Below are 15,183 nucleotides of genomic sequence, written 5' to 3' on the forward strand. Positions count from 1 at the left end.
TAATGTGATGTTGTGGGAATGCAAAGTAAAATATGGCCCTTATTCTAAAATAATTACAAAATATAAAAGGTAAGACATAATACCCTAATTGACTATAAATCGTTTTTAGTTACAGAAAATTTTTAATTAAATTGGCATAATTAAGGACAAAATTTATAGGAGTCATTGCCAGCTTATCCTCAATTTTTGCCTTTACCAAGCTAATGAACACAATTTAAAACACAGACAAATCATTCTCTATTTTAGGAGACAGTGATGTTCTCATCCTTTATATATACTAATGTAGCTAGTTATATAAGTCTTACTAGAGAATTATTCTCCCACCAGTATGAAATAGCACATCCCATCTCTTGGAGGGGTGAATATTATAGATTAAGTTTAAGTTTGATTATATCTTTAGAATTGGGAGAACAGTGATTGCACTTATTGACCTAGAATTATAACCAAAATTCAAAAATCTGATCATACTTATAGAAATATAAATCAGTCTTATTTAAATCAGGCTGATCAAGTCACTTATGATTTGAATTCTGGTGAGTGAAATAGATTTAAAAATGGTACAAATAAAAAGTCCTGAAACATTTGTGATATAAGGCAGTGCCAACAATTATTAGTAGCTTTTTTGAGGTAAACTATCAACTCTTACTTTTTCTTCTTCTTAATGCTAGCAAATAACACTTTTGTTTTAAGCCCTTGGCTCTTGATATTTTCCAAGAACTCCATTAACAACTCCTCTCTCCAAATGATGAACTTATTCTTCTTGGCATTGGTTGAAGAGATTAGGGCTGATATCACCAGGTCTTTTTAGAATGAGTGTGGACACCCTTCCCCCAAATCTTCCTTCTACAAGGAGCTCTGATAGCTGAGTGCATGCCCCTACAAGTCGCAGTATCAATAATAATGCTTTGAATTTCTGGACAATTTCATTTGTTTGATGCTGTCACCAATTTAACAAAATGGATGCGCAAACAAGAGCTTAATAAATCTTCTGCCATTGTATTAATGACTTCAGTGGAGACATAATAATTTTCACAAATGTGTTTGCTACTGTACTTTTTCCATTCTGTTTTTTAAACTTTCTTCTCTTCAGTTTTTATTTACTCTTTATATTTTTTCAATAACTTGGCTTTCACTTATCTGGAAAATATATTATGGTCAATATTAAAAACTATATGATTCATTGATTTAAATAAAGAATAAATAAATATAAAGAGAATTTCAGGGACTGAGCCACTTTCCCAGACAGATCATAGATAGTTGGCTCAGTCTCTAGTCCTTGCCTTCCTTTTCGATGGTATGACACTGAGCACATATCTAGGCAAAAATCATCCTGCACTTCTTAGTACCTTTCTTTCATTGCATATGATGTAGAAACTTGGATGAAAGTCCACTACCCCACTATTTCAAATGACTACAATTTTTGAAACGTATTTGATATAAATTTTATGAAAAGTTTAATAAATTCTCAGATAAAGATCTGTGCCACCTTGTAACACCTGGTAACACAGATCAATTTAAACTAAGATTTAGTACATAGGTTGACTTCACTAGGACAATATGGTCAGTAGCCATGAAGATATTTAAGAAAACTATATTACCAGAAGACATAAGAGAATTCGTATTGCAAAGGTGAGGAAGTCAAATATACACAAACTATACATAAAATATATACTTGCATGTAATGATAAATAACTTGATAGAAAACATATGGTTCAAGTATAAATAAATATGAGCAAGTAAATTAAGATTTATTTTAGTGTGTAAATATTATAATGTCATGTTTAGAGAGTAGGACCATCATTCATTGTTAGAAAAAAAAATTAAGAGGCTTAATTTGGGAATCAAATATCTGATTTCAAGTAGGTTTCCAGAGGACAAAAATATATTATATTTATCTAAATTAATCTTTTCATCTCAATTTGCTTGGAAAATGAGGTGCATGTTTCTAAAACAAAATGCATTCTGAAAGGGCCAGCTCAATGGTGCAGAGTGTAAGGCAGGGGTCTCAAACTCATGGCCCGTGGGCCGTTAGCGGCCCTCCGTACAACATTTTGTGGCCCTCGGCTGGCCTTCAAATATCACAGTATTCACGATTATTCGCTTACCGAATAATCGCTATAAAAATCGCATTAGTAAGAAAAAAATCGCATTAAACATTCGCATACCTCGAGCAGTTCCCTTCGGGGTATGCAAATGTTTAATGCGATTTTTCGCAATTTTTTCTTACTAATGCGATTTTTTATTGCGAATATTCGGTAAGCGAAATCCCTTATGCGGCCCTGCCTCACCCCGACTTTGCCTCCTGCGGCCCCCAGGTAAATTGAGTTTGAGACCCCTGAACCAGCATCTGCCTTGCGCACTCTAGCCTAGGATGGACCGCGATTCAATCCCCAGGCATCCCATATGGTCCCCTGAGCTAGAAGCAAATTTCTGAGCATAGCCAGAAGTGCCACCGGGTGTGACCCGAAAATCAAAATAATAATAATAATTAATAATAATAATAATAATAATGTTAATAATAATAAAATAACAAAATGCAACCTGAAAGTGTTAGAGTTATAAGATGTCTTTTTGTAATTGGTGGTGAAACTTGGTTGTTACTCTATTCAAATTCACAAAATTTTAGAATAAAAATGACATTATTGAAGAAACACTATAGAAAGCCATACAATTTTTTTTCATAAAATGTCATTCAGAATTCTTTTGAATCTCATTATAGTGGTCCAGACTTTGAAAATGTGACTAATTATAGGTACAACTATTAGAAATAAATTATATACGGGCCCGGAGAGATAGCACAGCAGCGTTTGCCTTGCAAGCAGCCGATCCAGGACCAAAGGTGGTTGGTTCAAATCCCGGTGTCCCATATGGTCCCCCGTGCCTGCCAGGAGCTATTTCTGAGCAGACAGCCAGGAGTAACCCCTGAGCAACGCTGGGTGTGACCCAAAAACCAAAAAAAAAAAAAAAAAAGAAAGAAATTATATACAATTAGTAGAGAAAAATGAATAAAACTTGGGTTGAAGATAAAGAAAATGAAAAGTGTCAAAACAGGTCAGGGTAATATCTATTCACTTTAAAAATAAATGTAAATAAAAATAAATAAATAATACAGCATTAAAAATCAAAAACTAAAAATAAAATTTTCTTGAAATACGGAAAAAAATGAGACCTTAGGTAACAAAATTTTCACTACTTTGATTTATAAAACAGTATAGTAACTAATCAATACAATACACACTAATATTATTGCTAATAGATGTATTAGATATTATTAACACTAATAAGTTTATTAAAATATCACTATAATTGTTATTAGAATACATGTATTTAAGAATTAATGTAGCTTAAAGACTACTGAAGTTCATGAAAAGTTTTTGGTTTAAATATCCAAAAAAAGTAGAACCAACACTAAATAATGTCTTAGATTAATATTAAGTGTTAGATATAAGAACTTAATTAACAGAAAACTTCATAGCATTCAGAAAGAATGCTATGTGTCACACATCGAAAGTACCACTTACCTTTGACGTAATTATGGGAGAAACTTTAGAGCCAGTAAATAAAGCAAAACTTTTCAACTAATAATGATTTTATTCAAATTTCAGCTTTACTTTATTTGCATCTAATTTTTATTAGCTAAATAGGGATGAACATCTATTACAGTGAGTTAATTTGGCCATAAGAAAACATATAAAACTTTAGGAGTTGAATAACTAATGGATACTAATGAACTCAGCCTAATCAATATAAATTAAAAAGAGCTAGGTTTATATCCTTTCTACTTATAAACTTTGGTACAACAGACCTCCAATATAAATGTGCTTTAAGAACTGATCAGAATTTTTTTTAAATTTCAGTAATCGAGACATGCAAAATTTCCATCCTTAAAAATGTATCTAAGTGAGAATGCAAGTAAATACTGAAAGGCTTAAGGTGATGTTTGCCTGTTCTTGATACGTAGTCTCAAAATTAAATTAAATTTTCACATGTATTTAGAATTATTTTTAAAAATCCTCTACTTTGAAAGGTAGAGGTCAGTTTTTATATGACTATTTTATTATGAGATTTTCATTTATGTTGGCGTATCCTAAGTAATCTCCCATAAAGTATTACTACTTGATTTTCTTGGGACTAATTTACCTATAAACTTCTTAAAATTTCTGTCGCTAGTGATGCTTAAATGGCTAAGTATATTCAAATATTTGTGTTACATCAAGTGTAATTGTTACAAATTTTCAAGATATTATTCCTATATACATACATATATACATATGCATATATTGTTGGTTTGGAGGCCTCACCTGGCATTGTTTAGGACTTATCCTGACTGTACTCAGGTATTATTCCTAGAGGAACTTTAGACTAAAGATCAACATGGAGCTAAATGATCAAATGCTGGTTTATCTCATGCAAGGTAAGTACCCTATTCAATGCTCTCTCTCCCCCCCCCCCCTCTCTCTCTCTCTCTCTCTCTCTCTCTCTCTCTCTCTCTCTCTATTTTTAAATTCTTATTTAAGTATAAAGGGGTTATTTCTACCAACTGATTGTAAAAGTTGATGGCTGCATATAGTGTAAGAGCAATACTTTAGCATAGGCAACATTGGGTAATTATCTTCTAAGTCAAAAAAATTGGCAAATCTATCCTATCCAGTAGGGTAAAAGGATAGCAATAGGTTATTCTCATTAAAATTCAATTGGTAAACTAAAAAAATTCTGATTTAATCAACAAGAAAATATATTGAAGTCCTGGTAAAAATAAGTATGTAAGTTTTAGACATGTGTTAATGAAGAAAAGATAATAACAATATTATTTATGTGAAAGAATAATTATTACAAAATCATATCAATCTTTTATTGAGTATACATATTTTTCTATTAATGTGTTAAGTTGAACATCTTTTAACAAATATTAATGACAAAAATAAGTCATTTTAATATATTTTCTAATATTAATATTTTCTTTTAAAATATACCTTCTGACAATGACTTAATGACCTCATTCATTGTGAGGTACAACTTTCTCAAATTTTTGTTGCTGTATTCCTTTTTCTTTTATTCTTGATTATTTCTTTTTATTATTTTAAATCCCACTTACCTAGAGACAAATATATTATGATCAATTATGTTAACTATGTAACATATGGTCTGTAAAGTAATTCATATATAAGAACTTAAAACCATTATCAAATTTGATACAAATATTTGAATATACTTACCCATTTAAGCATCATTAGCAACAGAAATTTTAAGAAATTTATAGATAAATTAGTCCATAAAAAATCAAGTAGTTACCTGCGGTAACAGAACCTCTAGAACCACAAAGACTGACTTCATCATAAGTCCCACCTCAGGATCTGTACAGATACTGAGACCTCTAAACACAGAGCAGAAGTCTTCCACACACCAAAGGAAAAAAAAAAGAAAGAAAAAAAGGGAAAAAAAAAAAAAAAAAAAAAAAACACCACCGGGAAAGTAAAGGATCCTGAGCAATGTCTAGAGTTGATCCCATGACAGTATGCTCCAAGGACGGAGAAATCCCATATCTCTTAGGCCAAGTGAATTCTTTTTCGAATGACCCCAATATTTACTGTGCCAGTGCAGGAGGGAAAAAAACAAAAATACAAAAAGCACAAAACCTTGATTATTTTTTTGATATAAATATATATAGTACCTTCATTTATTATTGTTATTATTATTTTTGATTTACCAATCTATTTTGGTCGATTTCTCTGGGTGTGATTATTGAAAGTGTAGTCCCCAGTTATACTTATTTTTTTTATTTTTTTTTTCTCTTCCTTTCTTCTCTTTCGTTATGTGCTATGCCATGTTTCTTAATTCAAGACCATGGCGTGATTTTTGTTTGTCTGTTTTTGTTTTATTTTTTTTCTACTTGTTTGTTTGTTTGTTTGTTTTGGCAGCTCTGTGTGGTGCTTATCGAAATAGCTGGAGCCCTCACTGGATATTTGACACTTCTTTTGGTACTAGTGGAGTGTTTCACCTACTTTTTCTCCATCTCCCAGAGTGATGATGAGAGCCTTTAGAAGGACTCCGCCCATTTTCGGGGTATTAGACTCTTACCCCAGTTTATTGCTTTTTTCTCCTTCAAACAAAACCACGCAACTTGAACTAGCTAGTCCTGACTCCAGATAGAGGGGGAAATAAGGGAGGCATCAGGACCAAACAGGTGCAAGACTACTAAGTAGTGGGTTAGATACAGAGGGGACCACATATTCTAGCCGCCCTGGGGTGAGGGAAAAGGAAAAGGGAGGTAGGATAGAAACGGAGGCGTAGGGATGACAATTTGGCGATGGGAATCCCCCCTGATTTTATGTAAATATGTACCTAAAATATTATTGTCAACAATATGTAAGCCATTATGATCAAAATAAAAATTTATATTAAAAAAAAAATCAAGTAGTAATTCTTTATGGGTAATTACTTAGGATAAGCCAACATAAATTGAAAATGTAATTTAATAATAAAATGGTCATATAAAATATTGACCTCTACTTTTCAAAGTAGAAGATTTTAAAAATAATTCTAAATACATGCAAAAATTAAATTTAATTTTGAGACTACATATCAAATTAACATATCAAATTAACACCATGAGCCACTTTAATTTTTTATTTTAGATCACTACAGATAATCTATACAATTAAATTTTTATAATGATATTTATTTTGCCCACAGTGGATTACATATCTTTCACAGTAATATTTTAGGTACATATTGACATTGGATCAGGGGAATTCCCACCACCAAAGTTGTACTCCATGCACCCTTGTTCCCAGCATGCATCCATATTCCTCTCCATTACCCCCAGGGCTGCTAGTATAAGTGGTCCCCTCTGTGTCTATTTTGTTATAGATTGGGTATAGATTCTGTTGTCATTGCATTGGGTTTGGTATTTAAGTCCAATCTTTTTTATTACTACTTAGTGATCATACAACTGTTTTGTCTTGGTGCCCTCCATTGTTTCCCCCTCAAATTGAAAGGCAGAACAAGTTGTTTCAAGTTATGTGGTTTTGTTTGAGGAAAAGAAAAAATAAATAAAATGGGGGTAAAAATCAAATAAGCAAAAAATGGGTTGAGTCCATACTTTATAAATAATATTTATATAAATAAATAAATGAATGAATGAATGAATGAATTCCCTAGAGGAATCTTTTTTTGTTTTGTTTTGTTTTAGTTGTTTGGGTCACATCCCCAATGTTCAAGGCTTACTACTGACTTTGCACTCAAGGATCACCCCAACTTTGCCTACTGTGGCCAGCAGGTAGATTGAGTTTGAGACATCTGGAAGAGAAACATATTAACAGGGGCCGGAGAGATAGCATGGAATTAAGGCAATTAAATTTTAGTCACATACTTTTAATCCTTGATATATTTGTGTAATTTTGCATTTATAATTTTGTTTCTTTTTTTAATTGCCTTATTTAAGTACCATGGTTACAAAAGTGTTCATTGCTGGATTTTAGTTAAATAATGTTCATCATCTTTCAACGGTGCACCCTTCCATTACCAATCTTTTCTCTATCCTACCCCTGCCTTGCTCTAGGGCAGGCAATTTGCTTCTCCTTTTTTGACACTGTGATTTGCACTATTGTTCACAAGGGGTGTCTTTCCAGTTAGTTTCTCCACTTTCAGTGCCAATTTGTTGTTCAGAGAGATCAGTTCTATTATTATCCTAGTAGACCCTTCTCTACTCTAACTACACTCACCACTCTGTGGTGAGCTTTCTACCCTGGGCTGACCTCCTGACCTTTGTCTTTATATTCTCTGGGTATTATTACCGTATTATCTCTTATTTTTTTTTATATTTCCCAAATGAGTGAGATTATTCTATGTCTATCTCTTTCCCTCTTACTCATTTGACTTAGCATATAATTTGGCTTGTTCAATTACTATGTTAACATTTTAACTTGTTTTGTCAGAATATTTGTAGTGTAAGATTATTATTTTGGTATCTTTTGTTCCTACAATATTCAGTCAAATATTTCAAGTAGAAATACAATGTATAATTTTATTTATATTTTTAAAAAGCATATTCATTTAAAAGGAATATTAATACACACATTATGCATAAATCTCACATTATTTAAATTTTTATTTCTACAACATTTTAACCATTGATCAAATTTTTGCATACAGAAATCTATTTTTTATTAAGCTGCTGGCATTAAGAATATTGTGGATTATTGCCAATCACCAAGGTATTTGAAAAAAATTTACTATATGTACACAAAACTCAACTTTATAGAAATGCTGCATATTGAAATGCTGTATTGTGATTGTTTTTGAGGGTGTTACCTCTTCAGACACTAACTAGACATGAATCTGGCAATTGACATATCCTAGAAAGCAATAAAATTTGTCTAAACAAGAAAAAATTTAGCATTTCTATTCCAGCATAAGTAAATTTTAGATTGCAATTTATACCAGTTAATCAACTAATATACAATAAAATCTGGAAAGGAATATAAATTTATAATCATCTTAAATTTTATTTTTTTATATATAAATTATACATAGCCTTTCAATCTTCAGAAAATGAGTTCAGGTAAGCCTGAAAAACTCACTATAAACTTGCTGACTCAAATCTCTTCTAGCAAAGTTAAATTTTTAAAACACCTGAGGCAGCTTGATGCTGAACGATATAATCCTATCATTAAATTCAAACCTATTATTATTTATATTTTATTGAAGTATTTTTCAAAAATTTTCAAGTATCTTCATAAGCATTGTCATTTAAGATATTTAACAAAAAGGACAGCTTAGTGTTCAATTATGTGCATTAGACACTTTTTGTTTTATTTTCCAAAAATAGAGAATAATATTCTTCCCTTCCTAACAATTGCATAAAGAATACAAGTTACTTATTTGACTTTTAGGAAAGACATTAACAGCAATTGTTTATGGAATGAGACTGGAAGTGAAATCCATATGTAATGCCTCTGTCAGCAAAGACTTGGTAGAGGAGGGCTTATAATAAATATTCACATCTGCTGCTTTGGACACTCTAATCCATCCTAAAGATCTTTGCTGTGTCAGGATTTGTTCTAGATGAAGAAGCCTAGTAGTTACAAAGGTTTGCAAATAGGCTCTATTTATCATTCTTAGCTTCACTTTATAAATTTACTTGGTTTTAAAGATATTCTTGACAATTTGAAGTATAATTTGTGAACAAATATTTTACCATGACTATAGGATATCATCAGAGAAATTTTATTGTAAAATTGGCAAATTCTATTTTCACAGTATGCCACATGCTAATGCTCTACCTAAAAGTTATCACTGGTAACATTACTATGCAGAATGTCAAAAACTTAGTGTCTGAAAGCTCAGATTTTGGATTCAAAGCGCTCATGATTAAATGTTAGTCCTTTTCATGGCTAATGTGTTATCATGAGCAAGTTAGCATTAAATCATTTCATTTTTGGCCTCTATAATAAAGTTCAGATATTCTTTAGCATTAGGCAGTTGTTATTTTTATATTGAATTATCAACAAAGAAGTTTATCTATTACATAAAAGTTGTAAAAGCATAAGTAATTTTCAATTTAATTACTAAAAGGACAATCTGTTCTCTTAGGTTGAATAATAATTAGCTGGGATAGTACTAATATCATAATTATTTACCCTATATCTTAGATGTACATAAACATACTCTAGTTTTTCTAATGTTTTACTACTTACTTTTATATTCCCTCATTCTTATGTGTATCTTATTTTAATATAAATTTATAATAATTATTAAAAAGCTCAATAATGTAAATGTTAACCAATAAGTTACATTATATATCTATAATAAAACACATATGCAAATACATTTTGTCATAAAAAATTTAAAACTAAAGTTAGTAAAATATTTTAAATATAATTCATTTGAAAAAGATAGCTGCATCCTTCAGTTGCATTCAGTCGTATCTTTTCAAACTTATTTATCATTCAGCAATAAAGATGTTATCAGGGATATCTCTTATAGATTTTACTCTCATTTAAAAATACTTAAATCATTGTTTCTCAATTTTTAATCAAAGATAGAAATTCATGTTTAATGACTGATATCTGACATAAAATGAGTCTGTTGAATCACAAATGAAACAAAACAGACTACTGTACCACTTATAAATGGGAATTCTAAAAATTGAATTTTGATTCTCTCTTTTCCTCCCCCTCTTTCAGGCCGGGTGTTAGCTCAGGCAAGCAGCAGTGGAGCTATCCATTTGTTGGATCTTAAATCAGGAGAAATTCGCAAAATGATGGGCCATGAAAGTGAGGCTCACACAGTCGTGTTTTCTCATGATGGAGAGAATCTGTTTTCGGGTGACTCCGATGGCACTGTTCGAATGTGGGCTTGATGGTCAGCGTATCCCACTGCGGAAGACATTCCTTTTAAGGCCTGAAAATGTTTTATGTAGTCTCAGAACAGTGAATATCTAATTCAATATGCCAGCAGTAACATTTACAATTTGCTTTGAAACATGCTTTGGGCATCTATTTCAGTTCTTCATTATTGTCAATAAAACAACTTTCTGCTCATTTATTTGTCTGAGGTTGTATTTTTTTTTAAATTTTGATAAGAATTTAGAGAGCGCATCTTTACTAGAGGTTTGGAAGAAACAGCTTTACAATGACGCCTAATGACAGACTAGATGAATTACAGGAGATTGATTTTGGATGTTAGAGAACAAACTGCAGGAGAACCCGCCTACTTAAAAAAAAAAAATCAAATCCAAGCTGCAGGAAAACCAGAAGTTTAATGATGTATCATGGGGAAAGTCTTTCTGCAACCACAGAAGATGATATATATTGGAGCATATATTTCCACATATGCCTTGACTATATTCCTAATTTATCAATAATAAACAGAGACTGCAGGTGGCTTAAATATAAACACTGAAGTAGACTCTTCTGGAACTTTCATCTATGCAGCCCATTCAAGACTGATTTTTTTATAATTAAATTTTTTATTTCAATTTTTATGCAAATAACTATCTAGCATGTAAATTGCCTTTTCTGCTCCTAAAGCATGCATTCGTTGTATAAAGTGCTAGCTATTGCTCATAGACCACTCCTGCCTTGTCTAAAGCGGCAGCTTGGGGATTTCAACACGGCTGGGCTCTGAAGCCAGTTGTTGGCGCTGTCCGTGGTGCTGAGGAATTCCCGGCTGCCGGCAGAATGAGCTCCAATTCAGCAGTCTGCAAACTGCTCTCTCAGTGATGCAGAAACCCAGCTAAAGTTGCTCGTTTCCTCCACGTCCACAGTTAGTATATTCTGGAGTGTAAGAGGGGACTCAAGCAACATATTGTGGATGATGCTGACGGTACTGCCGGCGGAGTGGGTTTAAGCTTCAGTATGCTTTTGCTGTGTGTGATCCTCAGAGCCTAGCCAAATCACCTCTACTGCCGTAGCAAACACTGTGTAAGTGAACTCATGTGTGGAAGAGGCGTAATCAGCTGGGAAATTTCATAAAAGGAGCTTGGAGAATGCTAAAAATAAGTTCAATATGATCCTTCTGCTGAGGTTTGGATTTCTACAGAACCAGCACTGTTTTTGCTTTGAATTCTGAAGACAGGTCCAAATCCTATTTCTTTTATGTATCTGCTGTGCTTCTCTGTGGAAGAGTGGGAGACAGCTTTTTGACTGTGTTTTGAAATGGGAGATAGAGAATGGATTACTTTAATTTATGCCTGAAAATGTATTATTTGGATAATTAAGGAGGAATTTTTTTTCTTAAAAAAATACCCAATCTGTTGGTTCATACTGGTCTATGACCCCCACCACCACCATTAACCTCCAAAGTGATTAGGTAAGTGTGTCTTGTGGCATGAGTTATGTTTGTTTTCTCAAAGAAATAGATGCAGTCATTTAAAATCATGTGCAGCAATAGGAGGGGGGAAAGTTTAGCTGGGAAGTAATCCTCAGTTTAGCAATGTTTGGTTACTTATCTAAGATTTACAGATGAATATCTATAATTTTCTTTTCTTACATAGTATTAAACTGCAATAGAGTAGTGAAATTAATGAATTGTGGCTGAGTTTTAAAAGCCTAAGAACTTTGTTATACAAAGAAGAAAATCTTGTTCCCACTGTAAAGATTTGAAAATGTATTTCATGTATGAAAAACACTTACTGTGTATATAAAGTGCACACTGCACCACTTTTTTTTACCTTTAAGTATATGTTTACTGTTACCTGACATATTAATGCCTACCTGTAGATTGCCAAGAAATATTTTTATCTTTCCTTTTGAAGCAGAGTGATACATATATTTTATCAGGTTTATGTAGCATGCATTGATAGATACTACTGGAATACTATATGGAAGCACAATAGATCTTTTTTCTTCCAAGGCAAAACTTTCTAAATATGACATATATTGATATATGTTTTAATTAGAGAAAGCTACATATGCTTTTTAAGAAGGTTTTATTATGTGTGTTGCTTCTGTAGCAATTTAAGGGGGGAAATGCTTTGTCAAGGGAGCTTCCAGCTTCTCAAGTAGAATTATAGGTTTGCATTTTTTGTTCTGCCATGACTCATTATTTTTGACATATTATTTTTAAAAATACATTTACTGACCCCAAATATTTTACTGATTTATCCAAAAAAGAGTCCTAATATTAAATATCAGTTTTCTTTTGAAGAAATATGTAAGTATACTACCTTCCATTTTACTATTGCTATCATTTGTATATTTAACTTAAAATGCAAATATGATAGTTGATGAAGTTTCCTATTGCTATTTTATTTGAAAATAGTATGCATATGTTAGACTGGAGATAGGACTTATTCTTGCTTTTATACTCTGAAAATAAACCAATAAATACAATTTATAAATAATTTCAAAAAGACCTATATGTAATTTTAGTTATATTGTCATAAAGCCAATAACACTTATACAAATGAACTATTTGGTAGCATTTTTCTTATGTATTCCTCCCTAATGTCAGTTTTCCAGAGAGACTTATTAACTCTAAGCATTTAAATAAAAGCCCACTACCAATATTTACATCAAACACTACTTCTATGTGAAGTTTATGAGTGTGCCACCAAATCAATATGATGAATTATTATGACAAAATCTCTTTATGTTTTAATAAAATTTTATAAGAAATTTTACACTGATGTTTTTGTGCAAATTTCATAATTTCAAGAATTTGAAGCATTTAAAACGAGGTACATTTCCAAAATGGATGAATGATATTTATTTAATATAAAAAAGTGATTATGTACATACTAGATTCAAGCTGCTGCAAAGAAGCATTCATAGATACATCTTTCCTGCCCACTAGGAGCTTACTTCATAAGTAAAAAAAAAGTGCTGATAATAATAAAATTTATTTTTAATAAATAGTTTTCATTATATGTAGCTTCTTTATATGATTTACAATTTAAATTTTTATTTTCTTATTTTCTGTGGAATACTTGTGCTATGTTTATTTTGAAATTTAGTTAAAAATTATTTGTTTATTGAAACAAAAAATATGTTATTATCAATATTATTTTCCAATTATGGGCATAAACAAGTAGAAAGACCTTTTTACTAACTTCATCTCAATTATAATTTACATTTGACTTCTAGCTTTTCCCTCTTTTTATGAAGTATAATTTTCCTTCTGATCTCCTGGTGTTCATATATTTTATTTATATAATACATAAATATTCAATCATTGACTAGTCCAGTTTAAAATAATGTTGATGGTGAACTTGAGTATTTTTGGTCCACTTGTAACTACAAGTAAATTATTTTTTGAGACTCAAGAAAAAATTCTTACAATTTATACAAATATAATCCTTTGAAACTTGAATATAAATTAAGCCAAAGATTTTGAGCTGGAATGACATGTTGTCAAGGATTATCTCTTGCTAATTTTATAATAAAGGATATATATGTGCATTAAATTAGTCTATTTGAGGTTTTGTATCTTGCAAATAGGTCCCAAATAAGCATGTTAAGAATATGGGCTTATATGAATCTATATTCCATGTATATATTTCAATTTTTCTTTTAAAATATTTTTTCAGCCTACGTTTCTTACATTCCCATGGAAGGAGCTAAGTGTATTTAATATTAGGAGCACATTCAGAAGCCTTTGAGGAGGGGAATGGCTCTTCTTATTCATGAAGCTTGCCTACTACTGTTGATCATCCCTGGATTGGTTACTTCTGCTGCCATCAGTCATGAAGACTATCCTGCTGATGAAAGTGATCAGACCTCCAGTAATGACAATTTGATCTTTGATGACTATCGAGGGAAAGGGTGTGTGGATGACAGCGGTTTTGTATACAAGTTGGGAGAACGATTTTTCCCAGGGCATTCCAACTGTCCATGTGTCTGCGCACTGGATGGACCTGTTTGTGACCAGCCAGAATGCCCTAAAATTCACCCAAAGTGTACTAAAGTGGAGCACAATGGATGCTGCCCTGAGTGCAAAGAAGTGAAAAACTTTTGCGAGTATCATGGGAAAATTTACAAAATCTTAGAGGAATTTAAGGTATGAGTCACTCTATATTTATTAAATATTAACATGGAAACCACATTTAATAGACTGGTATTTTAAATTTAAATATTACAAAAACTCTTCTTAAATTGCTCTTTAATTTTACAACAATATAATGGGTACAGTTAACCTAACAAGCATAATTTTCAACAAATGAAGAATTGACTTGTTGATCAGTATCAATAGGAGTCCATGCAAATATTTCACTTTAGAAATATTTGGGCCTATTCTTAACATCTTTTATTCTTGTCCTTAAATATTTCTTTGCTATTACAACATTAGGGAGGTTAAGAAAACAATTTTGTTCGTAGAATATGTGTTAAGGTATGTTTAAATATTATACATTTTCTGTGTGTGGTTTATTAGCCTGTAGTTGAAATTATTTAAGCCTAGGAAAGATATTTTTAATGACATAAATGCAAGAGCTATAGATGTATATCTGAACTCTAGTTTTATACGACTAATATAAATTGGAACTTCTTGTTGTGGAGCATAGTGCCTACTCTGCCCATTCCGATTTTTGCTAATTAGATTATTTTTACTTTACTTATACCCAGAAGCACAAAGATTACTGATGTTCTATATAAAAAAAAACACCTTATAAAATGTAGTCAAAATATGTTTTCCGTATCTTAGTCTTTCATGTTGGTACTTTTTCCAAGTAACTGGGAGTTC

The 15,183-nt window shown here is 31.6% G+C and overlaps 2 protein-coding genes across 3 annotated transcripts in view; both read left to right on the forward strand.

The window, feature by feature from the left end:
* SPAG16 (sperm associated antigen 16) overlaps nt 1-10,363 on the forward strand; it is a 1,100,078-nt gene extending 1,089,715 nt beyond the window's left edge. Inside the window, exon 16 of the mRNA XM_049768212.1 lies at nt 10,188-10,363. Coding sequence (XP_049624169.1) covers nt 10,188-10,363 — 176 coding nt within the window. The remainder of the gene's footprint in view (nt 1-10,187) is intronic.
* Nucleotides 10,364-11,184: 821 nt separating this feature from the next.
* VWC2L (von Willebrand factor C domain containing 2 like) overlaps nt 11,185-15,183 on the forward strand; it is a 331,484-nt gene continuing 327,485 nt past the window's right edge. For both annotated transcript variants that reach the window (XM_049784207.1, XM_049784199.1), the window contains exons 1-2: nt 11,185-11,814; nt 14,033-14,502. In XM_049784207.1, coding sequence (XP_049640164.1) covers nt 14,113-14,502 — 390 coding nt within the window. In that variant the 5' untranslated portion in view covers nt 11,185-11,814; nt 14,033-14,112. The remainder of the gene's footprint in view (nt 11,815-14,032; nt 14,503-15,183) is intronic.

Source organism: Suncus etruscus, chromosome 1 (assembly GCF_024139225.1).
Source record: "Suncus etruscus isolate mSunEtr1 chromosome 1, mSunEtr1.pri.cur, whole genome shotgun sequence".
NCBI classification, from domain to species: Eukaryota; Metazoa; Chordata; class Mammalia; order Eulipotyphla; family Soricidae; genus Suncus; species Suncus etruscus.